The 20232-nt window shown below is 37.9% G+C and overlaps 1 protein-coding gene across 1 annotated transcript in view; it reads left to right on the forward strand.

Moving 5' to 3' along the window:
- The window catches only part of AHCTF1 (AT hook containing transcription factor 1), a gene marked incomplete at its 5' end in the record, with an annotated part of 29574 nt that overhangs the window by 4280 nt on the left and 5062 nt on the right, over positions 1–20232 (forward strand). Inside the window, 21 exons of the mRNA XM_010139627.1 lie at positions 702–830; positions 2467–2557; positions 2643–2732; positions 2895–3035; positions 3799–3903; positions 4675–4768; positions 6201–6324; positions 6447–6503; positions 7574–7720; positions 8463–8650; positions 8824–8968; positions 9059–9190; positions 9607–9754; positions 9841–9991; positions 10529–10636; positions 11119–11314; positions 13171–13368; positions 14606–15035; positions 16840–16942; positions 17827–17930; positions 18572–18756. Of these exons, the coding sequence (XP_010137929.1) occupies positions 702–830; positions 2467–2557; positions 2643–2732; positions 2895–3035; positions 3799–3903; positions 4675–4768; positions 6201–6324; positions 6447–6503; positions 7574–7720; positions 8463–8650; positions 8824–8968; positions 9059–9190; positions 9607–9754; positions 9841–9991; positions 10529–10636; positions 11119–11314; positions 13171–13368; positions 14606–15035; positions 16840–16942; positions 17827–17930; positions 18572–18756 (3066 nt within the window). The remainder of the gene's footprint in view (positions 1–701; positions 831–2466; positions 2558–2642; positions 2733–2894; positions 3036–3798; positions 3904–4674; positions 4769–6200; positions 6325–6446; positions 6504–7573; positions 7721–8462; positions 8651–8823; positions 8969–9058; positions 9191–9606; positions 9755–9840; positions 9992–10528; positions 10637–11118; positions 11315–13170; positions 13369–14605; positions 15036–16839; positions 16943–17826; positions 17931–18571; positions 18757–20232) is intronic.

A 20232-nucleotide genomic window follows, 5' to 3' on the forward strand; every position in this document is an offset into this window, starting at 1 on the left:
CTGAAGCACTATCAGAGAGGAGTACAAAATTGCTCTAGGAGCAAGAATAAAAATGTTGTGCAAGTCAGGGAAAGCTGTTACTTCTTTATTACCCATCAGTCAAACTGCCTGCATAGTCTTGAGTTAGAGTTTTGATCCCTGATTAACTTGAAAAATGAGCAAGACTGGAGAAAATGAAAAATTACTTAACTGTTTAAGAAATGGAATTTTTTTCTCCCAAACTTGGACAGTTTATAACTTCTAAGCCACTGCATAGATTGTGACAGATAATTTTGAATTGTTTCAACTCACTAAGTATTTCCAACATAAATCAGCCCCTGCACAAACAAGCATAGAGAGGGTCTTGCAAAGTGTGATTTAAAGTTGTGTTATTTTTAGCTTATATAGAATGTAAGTGTTCAGGGGAAAAAAATGCCTATGTATTAGCAGAGAAGCTAGAAAAAAATTAAGCATTGCAAGGGCTGATGTTTTGTTTTACGGGATTTTTTAAAATAAACTGTAACTGATACTTTGGCTGCTGTCTTTTAAGACTATACATAGTAGAGCTTACTCATATGGCTAACCCAAAGCACATTACTGATGCAAGCTTTCTGACAGTTTAAGTGAACATTCCTATTATTTCTTTTAGCAGTTGTCCAGAACCTTAGTGATTGAGTAATAATAATGCTGTCTTAATCTGTAGTTTTCAATTGATGTTTCAGACTTTGAATTTTTTGAAGAAATCTGGTCCTTCAATAAGCGAAGCCATTCATGATAGCTACAATAGATGTCTTGTAGCTGGCTTGCTCTCTCCAAGACTAGTTGATGTCCAGCCATCAAGCCTGAGTCAGGTGAGCGTATATGAGAGAGTCAAGGAGGAAATGCATCCACCTTGTCTGACAGGGCTGTAGAGGCTACAAGACGTGATAATCTGATTTTCCTATTATTTGCAAGTTGCATTGAAATGCAGGTGTGATTTTCATTAGCAGAAGTAATGCATTCTTAGATCCAAACTACTGAATTTGGGAACAGCTGTAATAGATCCGTCTTTAGAAACCCATCCATTGATTCTGTGCCACAGATAGATAGTCACAAGGAACCATGCAGATGGTGCTGGTCATGTGCAGCATAAAGCTTTCCCACAGAACAGCCTTCATCCCCATCGCTTTCTCAAAGCATTAGGTTCAGCGCAGTGGCTGATGGTGGGAGTGTCTCACTTGGATGCAAGCTATTGCAAATGTCAGCTTGCTGGACTATTCATCTATTCGTGATCATTTGCTTCAAAGGAAGTGGGCTGTAAACAATTATTCTTGGCAGCTCTACCTGACAATTTCATCACTACTTCCGCTTTTGTCTTCCCCCTCACCCCTTCCCTCAGAGGCCCTTTCTGCAGCCTCTCAAAGCCTCTCATCACCTTGTAGCCTTTGCTTGTGCTACTGTAGCCAAATTTACTCCTCTTTGACTGCCCTCTTGTTACTGCTGCACCTTAATCACCTTTATCTCATAATACCCACTGCCTTCTATCTGCTTTATCCCACCTTAGTGACTTCACCCCCCTCTGTCATAGATTTTCCATTTGAAGTACACCAACCTTTCTCTCTCATCCGAAGAGTTTCATGAGAGATGAAGCCTTTGTGATGATCAGCCCATCTTCATGCAGGCAGGATCTAAGCTAAATGATCCTCTAGCTAGTCATCGTACAGTGGAGCAGGTAGTATGAAGGGAGAGCAGCCTTCCCACTGCCCTCACCTTCCTGTCCGCTGGATTCTTCACCAGATTTGTGGAAGTATGTTAGGGCAAATAACACTTGGGCACACTGTGGTAGCAAAGTAAGTTTCTTGGCAAGTTGGCTTAGCCCGTAGACAGCTTATTTTGCAAGCCTGATATAGACTCTTACGTTCAAATTATATGTTCTGATGTCAAATCCAGTTTGGAAATAACTTGAGAAATCAAGAAATTTTTAAATAACCTTTGTGGAATTGTGAACATGTCGTTCAGAGACTTGTTTATGCATTTGAGCAGGGATTTCTTTTGAATGTTAGCCAAATTTCAGAATTAGGGTCAGAAAGCTTGTTTTGGAGTTTTGTTTGCCACCGTAAGTAGTATTTGGTGCGTTTCCTTGTCTGAAACCCATTTCAAGAAAAAGATGGAAATCTCACATGTGTATTCTAATGTGTAGAAATTGCTTCGAGCATAATGACTTTACCTAGAAAGGAAAGATACTTTTGAATGTCGGTTTTTTTAGGAAAAATTTTTGAAGGATCAATTCACGTGAAAGAAGTATCAGAACACCAACTGAAATAAGCTACTACTTAATATTGCATGTCTGTGCATACCTGTGCGTTATACTTCTAAAGGATTGCCACTACATTGTAATACAGTATTTGAACAACCTAAAATTCAAACCTCTTAGAATATAAATGTTACATTTCGTTTCTGTATTGAAAGTATGTAAGATTCTCATTTTATTTTGTCTGTTATGTTTAGGAGGAGCAGTTAGAAGCAGTATTGTCAGCTGCTGTTCAGACAGGTTCTTTAAAACTTCTGACTGGATGCATTAAACATTGGACGTCTGAAGGTAACACTACTTACATTGTTTTTATGTTGTATATTTTTTGTTTGAAAGTATTGATTCATTTCTTTTTTACTTTCTTTTTTTAAAGAGCAGCCAAGTTCTGCTGCTAATTTACGGTTTGTTCTTGAGTGGACGTGGAACAAAGTGATCTGTACAAAAGATGAATTTGACCACATCTGTAAGTACTAGTGTAGCCATTCTGCAAACTTAAAGCCCTTCTTTGTAACTGAGCTTATTCAGTAATCTCCCAGTACATGATATCACACGCGAGTCTTTAAGTGTACTTTGAAACTCTGAAATTGCTCTGTAGACTAATGATTTCATATTTATTCTTGAAAAGGTGTTCCACTGTTTGATGGTTCCTGCAACTTCATTGACCCCCAGACATTACAGTCTCTTCAGCACTGCCAGTTGCTTTTGAGCAACCTTAGCACAGTCTTAAACTGTTTTCTAACAGAAGCACAAGAGCTTACTGAAAAAGGTTTGTAATAGTATTACTAAATCTCTGCCCTGTGTTACTGATATTTGGAATTATGCTTGGGTTGTAGCGGTGGTAACATGAGCTTTTGTTGTTTCTGATGATTGAAAGACAGTCACATTTAGCTGGGAGAAGGGGCTTGAATCTGAGGAGTTAGGACTCTTATCTTGGTGTGGGTTGAGTTCAGGGAATAGTTTGTTGTGGAGTTCATGCCAGTGAGTAGGGGAGGCTACATTCAACAAGAAGCTATGGAGGCAGCTGGGTTGAAATTAGAGCAATTGAATGTGGTAATGCTGAAAATTACTTGTTTTTAATTCTTAGCTAGCAATTTATTAATTGCATGCAAACACTTGTAAATTGCTAAAAAATATAAAGGAAGCAAAAATGAGTAACTTGTAAAGTAAATTACTTGAGTTTCTGTAGCTTTTTGTGTTATCAATTGTTCTTGGCATATTGAGGAGGGAAGAAAAGAATATACCTTTGCTGTAGTAAAAATCTGCTATGTGAAGAACAAATAAATGTCTTATTCGTGAGTGTATTAAATAGTTCAGGCTTTTTTTTATTTTAAACTTCAGTGAGTCTGGTTCTTTGTAGGGGTTGCTTTATTTTGGTGGTGATTGTGGGGTTTTTTTCTTCGAACAAAAGTTATACAGAGTGAAAAATGCGAAGACAGAGATTTCTACCATGTTATTTTCCTATCTATTTGGGATGATGGAGTAAATTTTGCAAAAATTGCATTAAAAAATTGTCTTGTGCCTTTTTTCAGGTTTTACAGACTTGACAAATAAGCAGGTGGTAACTAGCCTCATTTCTTTGTATGCACAAGTGGTCATCTGGTTCTGTCGATCCAGTCTCCTTCCAGAAGGTTTAGGTAAGCATGAACTGTAATAGATTTGTAACAAGGGGACTATCCAGTATCTGATTCCTACGAACGCGTGCTTAGACATGTTATTGTAATGTTTTGGCGGTAACAAATGTGTTGGTTCAGTAACAGCGTATGCTGAGGTTCTGTTGGTGAAACTGAGATTTTACTGGGTTTTAAATACATTGCGTAGAATAATGCAAGCAGTTTCTTTCCTAGGTGTTTTTGTAGAAGGAGCAATAAAACTGGTTTCAAGGAGTTACTTGTGTCCACAACTTGAAATATGTGGGATTTTAAACAAATTACTATTAAAAACCCAATATTAGAACACTTTTTGTTACAGTAAAAGCATTACTTGCACGCTTTGAACTTCTTATTTATTGCTTGAGTGGAAAAACACACCTTGGAAACACACACTTGGATGGATTATAAATTCTACTATCAGCCTTAACTGTCTTACATATATTCACATGACATGTTAAAAAAACCTTTCCCTTTGAGATTTTATTTTTATATAGTGAACTGACACTGTGTTCTGAATGCTGCTTATTTTACGACTTTTTTTACCATTGTAAACTTGAAACGGCACTTGAGACAAGAAGGAACGGAATCTGGTGTCCTGCATCTCTTATTAACAAGGGCAGAAACAGGATTGGCTTCTTTCAAAGTTGGAGGCTTATTGATGCTTAGCTTGTATCATCTTCTGTTGTCTTAGTCAAAAATTTTAATTTAAAAATTCTATATTATTTCTTTAACTTACTTTGACTTTGTTGCCCTTAGATGACGATATGCATTTGTCTAGACCTTTCTACAATTATCCTCTGATTCAGAGCTACTATACTGCTCATCGACAGAAACTTGAGCGTTTATCACGGTAAGCCTTACAAGAGAATTCTAGAACACTTCCACTGCAAATTCAGAAGTGGAAGTGAATAGCTTTTACATCAACAGATGCAGTTGTATTTAAGTTCTGCTTAATGCATTTGCTGGCAGTGCTCCTGACTTTGATGCACGTGTTCTGTGGAACACAGATGTTGCTCTCCTGTGTTGCAATGTTTATATATACCTCTACTTTGTACTGTTGGTATCATAATTTTTTAATTAATCATAATTTTAATTAATCATAATTTTTTTTGTAGCGTACTTAATTCATTGGCTAATCCATATAATTTGTTACTACTGAAAAAAATCATATGATTAGGACAATCAGTCATCTTCAGTTCAGCAAAGCACGACGTTTGCATAATAATTGTTCTGGACACAGAAGAAAGGATGTTTTAAAAAAGTAACCTGTTACTGACTAGTAATAGATAGTGATAATTGTATTGGCCTAAATCTCTTACTGACAAGTACATTTGTGTAATTTAGTAAGATAGTCAGAGTGTGCCTTGGATTAGGTGGTAGTAGGTTTTTCTTTGGAAATTGTACTGAAAAACTAGATGGAGACGTAAAGAAGCTTAGGCTATGGCACTGGGAACAAGATGTTACAAGATGAGTTAATGTGGAAGCTGCAGTGTATTAGGTATTAACTTAAAAGTTCATCTGACATAGCTTACTTCTCAAGTAACGTCATAGAGGCTCACGTGTTCCTTAGAAGCATACAGCCTCAAGTGATTTTCCTGCTTTTTATCATTGGGAAATTAAAACGTAGCGTGGCAGTCAGCAGAAGGCTATGATGGACTGTTGAAGAATGTAATTTTTAAAGGTTCAGCCACCCATGATTGAAGTGGTATGTGTCTAGAAACATAAATGCAGCCTAAGATGATGACAAAACTTACCTCTCTGCTCAGTTTTCTGAAAGTAACTTTTGTCATTTACAAAAGGGAGATGCTAAGAACAAAATCTGAAATTTCATTATGTTATCTCACAGCTGTGTATTGAAACACTCCAATGTGAGGCATTAGATTTGTGATGAACAGTAATGCTGGTATTTTTACAGTGTTCCTCTGTTAAACAATGTGGGAGTGGTTATTTCTGTCACTTAAAAAACTTTATGTACATTTCCTTTGTACTACAAGTAATACGACAAAAAAAAACCTGAAAACTTAAGTCATTGCAACTTTTCCCCTAAGAGAACTTCTAGGGTTTCTATTTTGAACTCCTTTAATAATTCAATATGATCTAATGAACACCTATCATCTGACTCAGAAATTTCTTTCATGTGCCTTTGAAATCGTAATCGTGTTTGTTACTTCCTTTGACTCATGGGAGCTTTTTTGTTTGTTTTGACTGGAGGAAATCTGTTACACTGAGAGGCTGGAAGTAGTGTTTTACTCTGTCCAAATCCTTGCTACTTTTTGTTCCAGAGGAAAATGGGATTCTGACTGCTTGATGATTGATGGAATGGTTTCCCAGTTAGGAGACCAAGTTGAGAAGTTGTGGCGGAGAGATGAAGGAGGAACTGGGAAGTATCCACCTGCTAGTTTACATGTGAGTGTTAAGTTAACTGAAAACAACTACAACAAAACCCCCCAAATTCCCATCCAAAAGCCAATAATTTATGTAGGACAGGAAATCTTAAAAAAAAAAAAAATGTTAATTTTTCGTTTCAGGCACTGCTGGATCTCTATTTGCTAGAAAACATTGAAGAAGGCTACAAACATGCAATTGTATCCTTTCTAGTTATTTTTATTAGACCTTCAGTATACACACATAAATGTTCTTAACATGTTGTCAATAACGTGTTTAATATTTTAAAATTTATACTTCAAACACAATGCAAGTGAAAACATTTAGATTTAAGTTACAGACAGAAGCATTGTTTTAGTTCTTTGTACTGTGGAGTTTTTGGTTTGTTTTGTTGCAAAGTCTTATGTGAGAAAACAGGTTTATTGAGAAGTGTCAAAAAGTAAGAAGCCCCTTTTAGTTTTCCACAAAATGTAAACTCAGTTTTTAATTTTTCAGATCACCCATATCTGTAGCAAATGGCTAATTAGTAGAATGATGCACTAAAACATGCGGCTTCAGAGCAAAAGGGTTTCTAACAGTGGTTTATCAGTACCTGATTTTTGCTGAAATCATCCGTTTTCCAGCTCAGCTGACAGTGCTTGCTTTTGTTCTGTTAAAAGTGCAGGCACACAGATAATAAACAGAGAGAAAAGTCATTGTGCAGAAACTTGTTCTTTAAGCTGCTGAAATACACGGAATTGCTTTTGTTGTTTGTTGTCTAACCCGAGAGGGGAGCCTGGACAGCGAGGGGTCTAAAAATGGTTGTACCCCAGAGCTGTCTTGTGAGAGTATGTCCCTAAAACCAGTTGTCAGAAAGAGAAGACTGCACTATCAGTGAGCGATCCACGTACCATTTTGTTTTGTATACTCTGGAAATGAGGAAGAAAACCCAGCTGTAGAATAATTAAGCACTGGATGTTCACATGTTTTGTATGCCCAACTGGTAGTTCCACTGACTAAAGAGGGAGACTGAGTTTATAACTGAAGTATTTAAATATCTAAAGTTAATTTTTTTTAATGTCTTACAGAAAATAAAGAGTGTTCTTTCCAGCTGTTTATACAGAATGCGATTTTATCTTCAGGTTATAATAGCTCAAAATGGCAAGACTAATACATTCGTATTTTCTACTTCCTACCACTTTTAAATTCTTACTTCATTGTTTTTCTATATGTAATGTGGTGAATTTTTGGTCTTACAAATTTATTAACCTTAATTAGATATTGATATCAGACAATTTACTTGCTACTAGATATCATGCATTCCTTTCCGAATAAAACAGAAACTTCAATCGACTCCTTCCCAACTGCCTTTGCTATCCCTTGGGGTCTTGTTAAGCTTATTCAAGGTTTTTGGCTTCTAGATCACAATGATTACGAAGTAAGTATGTTGCAGTTTAGGTAGACATACATTACAGTACAAAGCTGAATCTAATCTACCAAATGTTTTTTACAAAACGGTGCTTGGTTCATAACAGGTGCTAAAACATAGCAAGTTTTTTTGTAATACTGCTACGACTTCTCCAGCAATAAATTGTGGTTTGGAACTTTGTTTTAATTACTTTGACAGGAAATTGATTAAAACAAAGAAATCAACTTCACTAGTGCTTGATAGTTGAATTTTCAAAGCCACCCATTTAAGTTGTTTTCAGCAGACCAGTTGAGCACTTTCTCAAAAACAGTGTTTTAGGTACTTCAAATATTTAAAGTCTGGTCATAGCAGCAAGATTTGAGACGACTGCAAAACTTGTCAACCTAATTCATGTTCTTTCTGATGGTGAAGGTTGTTCTTTGCCTATCACGATGCTAATAATAGTGTTTGTCTGTGAGAGTGACTTCTTATTTAGTAATGTATTTATAAAATGTGGTGTGTTTATACAGAGATTTGGTTAACCTAGAAAAGTGTGAATTACCCCTTTTAAAACACTCACTTTGTTCCGTGTGGCTAATGGAATTTTTTTCTGCAAATACTTCAGAGTTTTTATTTACGTGTCCTATATCAAGTATTTAGTTTGTCATCTAAGTTTATTTAACACACATTCACTCTAACTTAAACTTGTGAATATTTTTGCTGCGTGCATGTATGTATAAATCGTAATACACCTGATCTCTAACTTCCGCAGAATTCACTGGCCCTGCTCTTTCATCCAGCTACAATCAAAACCGTGTCATGGCAACATATGAGAATTATTCAATCCCTCATGTGCCAAGGAGAGCATAGGCGAGCCCTCAGATACATGCAGATGATGAGGCCATCAATGTCGAGCAGTAGTGAAGTGCGGCTTTTCCTCACTGTGTTGTTGTCCAATAGGTAAAGAAATACATCCCACCATTTTGGCACTGAAATACTGTGAAAGGTGGAGGACAAAAAAATACAAATCACGATCTCTTAAATTTCCTTTAAACTTTAAATACAGTAATTTGGGGATATCTTTTTTGTTATACTATTAAGTTTCCTTTACATGTCAAAAAAATTAATTACAGGTGCATGGTGGAGGCTTGGGGTTTGTTGCAGCAGCATGCTACTAAGTTAAACATAGAAGAGCTGTTAAAACACATGTATGAAATCTGTCAGGAGATGGGACTAATGGAAGACTTACTGAAGCTTCCTTTCACAGTCACTGAACAAGTAAGTGTGGGGGGAAAAAAAACCCTTAAACCATCTTTTCGAAAAGAGGCAGAATCATAATAGATTTTTGAAATGTGTTATTTCTCATAGGAGTGTTTGGAGAAGTTTTTACAGACCAATGCTGGTGTTCAGAATCTTGAATTTCTTTTAGTCTACCATCTGCAGCGTGCCAACTATATCCCAGCACTACAGTTGAATCAGTCAATGAACGTTAATCTTACGGTAAGCGTAAAAGTTCTGTCGTGTGTGCGAGCTTTTGTTAGGTGTTACTAGCTGTTTTTGATAGTACTCAATAAAAATCCTGCTTTGCTTTTTATACCAGGCTTTGAAGTACTAGGAATAAGTTACAGCTGAACCTTAGAGTTGAACAAAATATTTCACTACTGCAGTGCTACTCCGTGAAATTAGAAGTTCACTGTTATAGACCGTTGTTGACTCCACTGAAAATAGTTTGTTTGCATCTGAGGAATAAATATGTATCTTTATGAACTTTTTAGAACCTGCTGCTGTTCTGTGCAGTGGATGTATTTTACTCTATATGTAGAGGAAATGTATTCAGTGATTAGAAATAGCACAGATAGTTCTGTGCAATAAGCTTCTTGTAATTAGTTAACGTTTTGTTTTACATTTTCCATCAGAATGATCGTGATCCTCGCTTAAGAGAGAGAGCAGTTGCCAGAAATTCTATATTAGACCAATATGGCAAGATCCTTCCTAGAGTTCAAAGGAAGCTGGCTGTAGAGAGAGCCAAGCCTTACCATTTGCCTTCATCAGTCCTAAGAGAAGGTAATGTGGGGGAGGGGACATGTGATGGATGACTAACCAACACTTTGGTTATACAAGGCTGATATGTTTTCCCTCTTGCTTTGCAGTCGCAAGACCAAAGCCGTTATCAACAGTAACAAAACAAACTAATGCAGGAAACGCGCATACAAGAGCAACTTTCATCAGTAATGTATTGTCCAAAATCGGAGAAGTATGGGTAGGAAATGAGCAGAAAAACAGTTTTTCACGGTATCGTAGGTAAGCAGCCATTTTACCAAGTTTAAGTTTGAGCTACGTTTTTGGAGTGATGAAAATAAATCCATTTTAATTGTTAGTGTTTTGGAGGGAAGCTTTATTTAGCTTTTTTGCACAAGCAATAGATAACATTTAAGAATCAACTCATCATAAGCAATATTTAGAGGGAGAATTTTTCTGCTATGATAATCTTATTTATGCAAATATATGTATTTACATTATGGTAAATGTGTTTACAGAATTTAAGATAGCTGAAACTACAACTATGATTACCATCAAGCTGTTAGTATATGGGTATTGACAGGCTCGATTGTGTGGCCAAATGGTAATATTTTGCCACTCATGGCCCAGTTTCTGCTTTGTTTCTGCCTTGTTTCTGCCTCTTTTTACTTAAAAATAGGCAGAATTATGAAGAGTGGAAAAGATGCTAGTACTTGTCAAGTGATTTTCCTACAGGTGGTATGGTCAAATAAACTTGAATTATAGTACATTTGGATTTTAGGGGAATGAAAGTCAGATACATTTTCCTTTTAATTCTAGTCCTAAAGCTACAGAACCACCAGTCATACCACGTCCTCTCCCTGATGCAGAGCTGCGTGATGCATTTGTTGGGTCACCAGTTACAAAATCTTCACGAAAATGTTCCAGGTATGGTAGATTTACAGAATGAATATTTCAAAAAGGTGTTGCTCTCATGTGCACGCGCATGTGTGTATGCTTCCTATGTTTGCAAAGTGTTCTGTTTGCATTGAGGTTTTTGTCTGTTAAAGAAAAGGTCAATTTAGGGACAACTAAGTGGAGAATTCAAAGTGATCTCAGCATCAAAATGTAGATGAATTTTCTTCTGACATGAGGATTGCATCACTTATGGAACTTAAAATTGGATTACTCTTGCCTCAGCGGCAGTGATTTAGGAAATTAATTATGAAGGATAAAGAAATAATTAAAAAAAAAAAAGTCTGTAACTTGTTCATGTGCCTGATACATCACCCCAACAGTGAGGTTGGGGTGAGTCCATATTTTTTGTTCATTGAATTTTTCCGTTACCTATCAGCTCGTATTTCTTGAAGGCTGCATGATTTTTTCGTTTATTTATTTTTGTTCATATTTTAAATTGTCTATTTTAACAGATTGCTGGATTTGGTGGTTCGTCCTGTTCCTTCATGCTCTGCAGCACAGGGAGATAGCTGGCAGTCACCATGCAGAGCTTCTACTTCGTTCATGGCATCTAGCCCATTGAAATCAAATATGCATGGTTCTAGCTCACAAAAGAGTTTTTCAAGAGCACCAGAGCTGAATTTACTGCAGACTCCTCTTGTGGTTAAGGTTTGTAAAACGCCTGTAAACTTTGTTTGAAATGAAACCATGAAAGAATTTGACACGCTGTTGAATTGAAATTGTGGAATATTTCCGGTAGGCATGTGGCTATGGTTCATCTGGTCCTTTTGGAAGCAGTACATTAGGAACCATCTTGAAGAGGGAAAACTTAATTCTAATTTAATCACAGCATGCATGTTGTCCCTTAGCTTTGTAAAATACACTTGTTTTTACTGCACGGAACTCAGTATATTGAAATTGGACTTTTCAATGTACTTAGATTCTTCAAGCTGCAGTTTGTAGCTTAACAGTCTCATTATTCAAGTGCTTAATAGCTCTGTATAGATTTTCTTGCATACCTACAAGCAAGAATGTTCATGCTTCAGTTTCTTAATCCAGTTAAGTGAATGACAACTAAGTGATGTCGGTTAAGTCATGTCAGTCTCTGATGACAGTGAATGGAAAGACAGTTTAACACAATAAGTAAAATTACTGTCAAACTCAGTGATGTTTTCGTGTAGTAATTTTACTTCATTAATTGTTTGTGTTAAAGTGTATTTCTGTTCAGGTAAGGAAATCACATTTGATGTATCTTCTTGGTGCTGTTCTTTTTGTCTACCTGATTAAAATTGTTGTGACCTTCTCCTCCTTGTTAAATGTTGTCCCTATCATTAAGCTAGTTTGATATCCTGCTTTTAAACAGTTTCAGTCCTGTAAAATCTTTTTTGAGCTGAGGTAATAAGACCTGAATGCTTCTATATGAAGACATGTAGTTATTTTTACAGCAGTGTCACTTAATTTAGTCTAGTGTGCAGATTGATTAATTAGTAAAACAATAAGCTGTTGCTTTGCTAATTGCCATTTCACATGGCAGTGTTTTCAATCACTGTATTTGGGGTAACATTTGAAGTTGTGTGCCTTTTAGAAGAGCATTGTGGAAATTGCAAAAATTACTGGGATGGGAGAGGACGTTGCAGACAGCAAGATCGTAGAATCGTAGAGTACCATCTTGGAAGGGACCTTAAGGATCATCTGGTCCCCCCTCAGGCTAGATAAAATGGCCCAGCACATTGTCCAGCTGAATCTTAAAAGTGTCCCGTGTTGAGGACTCCACTACTTTCCTGGGGAGATTATTCCAATGGCTGGTAGTTCTTGTTGTGAAAAATTTTCCTCTTGTGTCTAACTGGAATCTCCCCAGGAGTAACTTGTGCCTGTTACCCCTCATCTTTTCCATGTAACTCCCCCAAAATAGCGTCTCCATATTCTTTGTAGCCACTCCTTCAGTACTGGAACATGGTGATAAGGTCTCCCCTAAGCCTTCTTTTCTCAAGGCTGAACAAACCCAGTTCTCTCTGCCTTTTCTCATCTGTCAGGCTTCCCAGTCCTCTGATCATTTTCATAGCCCTTCTCTGGACCCTCTCCAGCCTGTTCACAGCTTTTCTTGTATAGTGGGCACCACAACTGAACAGAGTGTTTCCAGGTGTGGCCTCACAAATGCTGAGTAGAGTGGGGTAATGAATTCTGTGTCTCTGCTGGTGCTGTCATTGGTGCAGCCCGGCTTTCTGTGCTGCAGCAGCACGTTATACACTCACGCTGAGCTTCTTGTCCACTGGAACACCCAAGTCTCTTTCCACAGAGCTGCTCCCCAGGCAGGTAGATCCCAAAAGCCAAAAGAAACATAAAAAGCATGGGGTTTTGTCATTAATTTTTTCATTCCTTTGGGAAAAAGAGCAGTACAGAGGCTAAACTTTGTCCTCTCTGCTGGTACAAACTCAGTTTGTAATTTAAACTAATACTTTTGACAAGTGAAATCTCCTGTTTTGAAGATTTAACTGGTTTAAATGGTATACTTTTGTTTTTCTTAGAGAGCTAAAGTTTTGGCCACATCTGCTTCTGGTTTTCCTGGATTTACTCCTCAGTCTATTCTCAGATCCAGCCTTCGCACCACACCCTTAGCAACTCCCTCTGCATCTCCAGGACGATCAGTTACTCCTCCTCTACGAGCAAAGGAACCTAGAATATCTTTCAGGGAAGAGAACTCAAATGCAAAATGGACTGTTGAGGTAAGCTGGGCTGGAGTTTGTGGTTTTTACAGTTAAAGGCTTTTAGACTGTGATTTGATTTACACTTTTGTAAAGTTTGCCAAAACTTTTATATTGAGAATTGGCATTGCGAATCATAATGGCAGACTTTAATTTAGTCAAAAAATGTTAGATTAGACGTTCCGTAACATGCCTGCAAGAACGTATTCATAATAGGTATCAGTGACCTTGGTGATTTTACTCAAGCGTTGTTAGGAGGTGTGATTGTTCCAAATTGCCAGTTCAGCTTCCCATTGTATCTTTTCAAAGGGAGGGTATCGCAGGAAGGTAAGGAGCACAGATTGAACCAGTCACTTGGGTTTGTGAATTAAACCTCTCTGAAAGCAACAGAAGTCACAAGCTGTGTTTACTTTGTCTCTCTTTTTCGCAAGGCTGGGTTTGCTTAAATTATGGTGAAAATAGATTCCCAGTGTTGTACCTGTTGTCTGTTCTCTATCCCTAAAGTTCTCAGATTTGCTTCTCACCTTGCACCAGGGATAGCATTCATTTCAAATGAAGCTGGTCCATGTAAAAGTTGACCACGTCCACCCCTTTCATTCTGTCAGTTGAATCCCGATTCAGCTCATTGTGCAGTTGCTGAAGTAAATGAGGGGCAGAACAGTGGCGTGTGCGGGTATCTACATGAGTGAGCTTTTCTGTACGTGTACTAACAAACAGTCTTAATTGTTTTTATTTTATGTTTTATTGCCTGTTATAAAGAGCTACTCAATTGTAACAAGAGGCTCTCTCCCCTCTGTGAACTTCTTACTAATAATGCAATGTGGACAGATTAATTTACTTGTTCCACACTACAGGCATAGTGAACACTAAAATATGCTAGTAATGTGTACAAGTTGGAAAGGCAAGCATAACAAAAGAGAAATCTTGAATTATGATTTTAAGTACATAAAGCTTCCTCCTATTGAAAACACAGTAGTGAACCCAATGAAGAGCCTGGAGATGACAGTATAAGCAAGCACTTAGACTCACTACATCCTGATTCTCCCAGGACACAGAAACTCAATAAGCACTCAAAAGTGCTTACACTCAGCTTTAAAAACTAAGGTAGTGCTAGAATGATAATTAATTTTGCAGTGCCTTGCCTAAGATGACACTTGTAAAACTTAAATATTGGTATGTGTTTGGGTTTTTTTCTTCTTGCTTTGAGAAAAAGCCTATGTGTGTTACTGATCGTGAACTTTTTTTTTTTAAAAAAAAGGTAACGGAATATGATAAAGAACTATCTGGAGCTTCATCAGAGCATCATCATGGAGTAGTGGAGAATGCTTGGTCCGAAAGTAGAGATGAAATGACTCTTTTTACTCTGAGCAGTACTGAGGATGATCATGCTGAGATGGAAGGGTCTTCAGAAAGCATACCTAGAGACAGCTTGGAGAAAAAGGATGTCAGCAAAGAAAACAGTGACTTCTCTGTCAGGTCAGACCAAACCACTTTGGAGTATCATGATGCAAAATCACCTGGCGATTTTGAAGATGATGTCATCTTTATAGCTGCTAAACCAGCTAATTCTTCCACTGGAGAAACCACTGATTTTCAAGAATTTGAGAAGGAAGAAGACAGTGTAATGGATGAAGATAAACCTTGCCAGGTGGAACAGCCAGATTCATCAGAACCAAGAGGAGAAGCTGGTGTGTTTCATCCTGTGATAACCTAAGTTTCTGAATTTCTCAAAGGTTAAATTACTGATGAATGCATCAGTTAACAATGAGCATTCACAAGTGTCCTAGGCACTTCCTTGTCCTAGGTTCTTAAAATTGCCGCTGTGTTTTGAGTCCTTTTTTAGATATCCTGGACACCATGAATATATACTGCTTTTGGCTGGCATACATTCAGCTGTAATTGCAGCTGAGAGACAGCAGTGATTGGTGGGGGTTTTAAGAAGGATTTGAGTTGAAATCTTAGGCTGCTGGTTATGTTTTATGTTGTAGGCTACAGGTTTTTTACAGCAACTTTAGTGTATGGTGTGCCTTGACTAGATAGATCGTTTCTTTTTTTCCTCATTTTTTATCAGCCACCTCATTAACATGCATTTAGTTCCTTCTGGAAGTGAGTCTACTTGTGTATCTGCTTCTCATTACAGCTATGCTTGCTCATTTTGCTGGCTTAATAGCTAGTGCAGCCTTTTCCAAATTATTTCAGCTGGTCTGTTGTAATTCAGCTCAGTTCAAGCCAGCTGCTGAGGATGTGTTCTTATGAGCCGGTCTGCTGGCACATTAGAAGAGATGTAGCTCACTGGCTGGTGAGCAGCGGTGAAGAGCTGGGATGAAAGTGATGAAGGAACAGGGACGTGATGTGCAAACACAGCTACAGTCACTATTTGACAAACAGTGCTCAGTCCATTCTGCTCTTTATGAAAAGTTTGCTGTTCCTCAGACATGTAAGCAGGTGTCAGAGTTCTGTGTCTGAGGGCTTGAAACAGTTTGTAGCAGTGGGTGTGTACTCCAGTACCAGTGCATCATATGCAGCCTGCTTCAGTCCCAAGTCTGAGATGAGTCTGTAGGATCCTGAAGAGTGAGTTTTGCTATTGAAGTTCCTCAGCTCCTTTTCTTTTTAAATTACAGGAGTGCTCAGATACGGACTCCATATACATGGGTAAAAGGAGTTCTCTGGATCTGAGTGTTTCTAGTAAGATAGATCAAAACATCCGTCCTATTTTATCTGTCTTATATTTGGACAAGAAAGCCAAGGTGCTTATCATTAAAAAAAAAAAGGTACTATTCATTAAAGAATAACCTTCTACAGAAACTTTGTAATTGCTGGGCTGTGGTCCAAATCGGTCTGCACAATTCCAGTGCTCGGGAAGCATTAGAGGGCAGTCCGTATTTGGCCTGAGCTAGAAAAATCATCCCAGTCCTGCATACTGTCTGCAAGAGTAACTGGTGGGTTTGGAGACATCAGACGGTAGAAACAAAGGACAGAAGGAGGTTTTTTCTAAAAATTGAACCTATTGAGATAAAAACTAGGTTATTAGGCAGTTGGTTTTAACACCGCCAGTCAATCACTAGGGAAAAGAACAAGTAAAGACCTTAGATGCGTTCTTGAAGAGGAGGGGAGATGGGGTCAACAAAGGAAAGCAGCACTGCAGGAATGAGATAAATATCCAAAGAGAAATAAGAAAACTTACTACCCAATTTTAAGAAGGAGGGATGTTTTCTGAAGTTTTTATGTATGAAGTCAGTAACATACCACGTTTAGTTTGCAAATAGAGAATCGATGGTCATTTTGTTTTCCTGACTGAATTTATGTATCAGACTTCTTGTTTTACTGGAAAGAATTCAGAGCTTCTGTGCATTTGAAGTCTTGGCAGCATTATTTCCTTAGATCTCTATCCTATGTGAAATGCATAAAGACTCACTTTAAAATCTTATGGGTGTTTTAAAAGAAATGTTGTTAAGTGCAACAGGGAAGTCATCCATCTGTGTATTTCTGTAGGATTTGTGGAAGAATCAAATGCCGAATGTCTTATCCTTCCAGAGGATGGTGAATTGGTGTTTCAAGCCACTGAGGCTGCTACTTTGGAGACTGCAGGTGCAGGGTAAGTATGTAAAATAGATAGATCTTTCAGTCCACACAACATGTAACTGCTGGTTTTCCTGTGTTTTAAAACTGTGGTTTTGACCTGGTGTTGGTGGTTCTTGTGTTCTCAAATACGGCTTTTCTATTCCTTTCTGTATATGAACAGAACTAATTTGGCATGAATAGAAGTCAAATTGACTAGCTGTCACATTGAGGCATTTTTATCAAATCACGGCAGACCCTAAAGTGTGGTGCTGGAGACTTCATTCAGCAGGCTGTATAAACCTTTTTACAACGTGAGGGTTACTAAGCAGATTCTGTGAACATAAGCCCCACTTTTGTCTGCAAATCATGTAGCTAAAAGTTACATCTCCGATTCCTGTAGATTTAGCCAGATCTATTTTGGGGTTTGAATCCTTTCTGGCAGTATTTTACACAGTTGATTTCTGGTGTCTGTGTATGCTCTGTTAGCATCTGTTTGTTCACGGAAAGAGAAGCAGGTGCATTAAAAGCTGCAGCTGCCTATTGATAGCGACAGAATGTTAGCAACGAAGTAACACTTAATTTCAAATGGTGACTTACACTGGCACAAACTTTTGTCCAGTTTGTTCTAAACCTGCAATATGGCAGTTGCATTCTTTCTACAGAAGACAAATAATATATAATTCTTTAATACAACTCTGTTATTATCTAGTGTTAGATAGCTGGGAAGAATGTTGAGTCCTTGATTCCTTGCTTAAAATGAGTGATGAATTGAATGTGGATATTTTGGTAAAGACATTTCTTATTTTTCTTTTTTTTCTGTTTTGAAACTTGAAAATTTTACAGTGAGAAGGTAATTTGTAAAGCTCTTCAGGGTTTGTTTTGAAGCTTTATGATGAATTTCTCTTTATTTCCATAAAGTGACACAATCCACCAGGAGTCCAAAATGTCCTCTTCTGAAGAAAAAGCCATACCAGTTGCAACAAATCCACAGCCTGCCGAATCCCTGGAGGCAGATAGTGAACGTATGTACAGTATGTTGGAGCTGTTATGTGAGTTAAGGAAGCCGAACTCCTGAAGTAGAATGTGCAGTTTGCCATATCACTACAGGTGTCTCCGACTGAAGTAGTAGTAGCCTGTTATTGCTAATGTTGGACAGTAGAGTCAATACCCTCCTCAAAGAGAGTCCTTGTAGAAAATGCATAGTGGATGTTCCTGTTCGTGATAAAGGTATTGAGAAAACTGGTAGAATTAAAAATGTTAGCAGGAGAGATGAGTATTTATGTTAATGTTGTACACCACTACTCATTGGTGTGCTCTGGGATGTGCTGCTTGAGTTACTATTTTAAAAGACGATGCATTCTCGGTATTCAGGCCATGAAGAATGACCAGCCATCAGTGTGCCTTTCCAGCCACCCTTTCCTCTGTTGTTCTTTTTCTCTATGGATTTGCCAGCTGATTTCCCCTTCCTGTATATATTTTTTTTATTGTGGGGCTGCCTCCTTTACCAGATAGATAGTTTTCGCTTCTCATTTTCAGAGAAAGCCCATTATATGTAGCAGGATGGAGAACTGTATTGTTGCCTCCTGCTCCCTCTGTTACTTCCTGTTGCTTAAACCTGTCATTTACACAGCAGCGAAGTTAAAATTGTATCAATCTCTTCCAGCTGTGATGAGCATCCTTGATGGTGAGGATGTGGTCAGTGCTCATTCAGAAAATTGCCTTGAGGGGGAGTGTGTGGATTTACCTGAAGAATGTAACCAAGAAGCAGCTGAAGTTGAAGAAAATGTCCCTTTTCCCCAGGAAGATGTAACTGGTTCTAACAGTCTTCCTAAAACTGAGGAAATGAGTGTAAGTAAACTATGGAAAACACTGTGCAAACTGAGGACCATTCTGTCTTGTGTGCCTTCTAACCACAAGTAAAAAGGTCACGGTCTCTTTAGCTGGTTAACCCATGTTAAGACCTCATTATGTAAGGGCAGACACGTTTTTCTCCTATGCATTTTCTGTACCTAGAGCATAGAACAGAACCTGACAAGACTTGGGCCCTTGAGAACTTCAGTAGTGCAGGAAAAAAATGCCTAAACTATATGTTAAAATAACCATGCATTCATTTGGCTTAGTAGATCTTAAACGTTTCTTATTTTACTTAAGTGGTTTTAATGTTAAAAGATGAGAAAAGTTGGTGAGTGCAGCTTTTTTTGGTACTGGGGGCCACTACCAAATGACAGAATGGTGTGGGGACCAAAGTCACTTTCAGAATGATTTAGGTGCTTAGATCCTTTACTATTCATTCCTTACTAACAGAAACAGAATTCCAAGTAATGAGTTAATGTTAAGATGTTCCCAGTTACCTGAAGCTCTTTTTTGTTGTTGTTGGGGTTTTTTTATTGTAAAAACACATTTTAGTAACATCTAAACATCACAAGGTACGAATTTTCAAAGGTTGTTCACACAGACTGAAAATGAGAAGTAGAGATTCTCCAGTTGTCCCAGGTTTTTCCCTGTCGTTCTTACTTCTGTTGGGGCTGATGAGTTGTTTAGCTTCATTGTGGATGTCCTCCAAGTACAGTATAGGGTATCAGTAATTGTTAGAGGGAAATACAAACTGAAAGAAGGGTAGGTGTGCTGCGTATCGCTTGTTCTTAAGTAACAGAAAATGCTTTTCAGTGTGCCACATTTCAAAGGATGTTCAATAGGCAGTTGCTCATTTAGATATTCTTGGCTTTGGGATTTAGGACGACGCTGTAGATAAGATGATTGTAGACTTGGGAATACGTAAATCACTTCTGGGAGTAAATGGAAAATTTGTGATGGTGCATGAGACAGTCACAAAGCTTCTGCAGTCCTTCCTGTAGCAGCATGGTGAAAGTTTTTCTGCTTTCGTTGCAGCTGTTTTTTTCTGGTTTATATGTAATCATCTCTTTTTGGCTTGTCTTCCTTCAAAATACCAAATGTAGAACTATCTGCTTATTGCTTTCTTGTTTGTAGGTTTGTAAGTGAAAGAGAGAAGTTAATGCAGACTTGTGTTTCTTGAAGTTAGTTTTGAAGCATGGCGTGTTACTGTCATACGATGCTTTAGCAACTTTGACAAGGTGGGAGGGAAGAAAATAAGCCAGTACTTCAGAGACTTCCGCAGGGTGGCTTCTTCCTCCTACCATTGTTTGCTAGTACTGTAGTGCAGAGGGTTGGACCAGGGTCTTTACACATTGATTAAATTATCTTGACAGATCTGAGTCACTTGGAAGCACATGACAGGTACTGCTTTTGTTCTTCACAAAAACCCTTGAGTATCTTATGGGGATCTAGCGGGAAAGCGTAAGTGCT

Source organism: Buceros rhinoceros, unplaced genomic scaffold (genome assembly GCF_000710305.1).
Source record: "Buceros rhinoceros silvestris isolate BGI_N320 unplaced genomic scaffold, ASM71030v1 scaffold3107, whole genome shotgun sequence".
Classification (NCBI taxonomy): Eukaryota; Metazoa; Chordata; class Aves; order Bucerotiformes; family Bucerotidae; genus Buceros; species Buceros rhinoceros.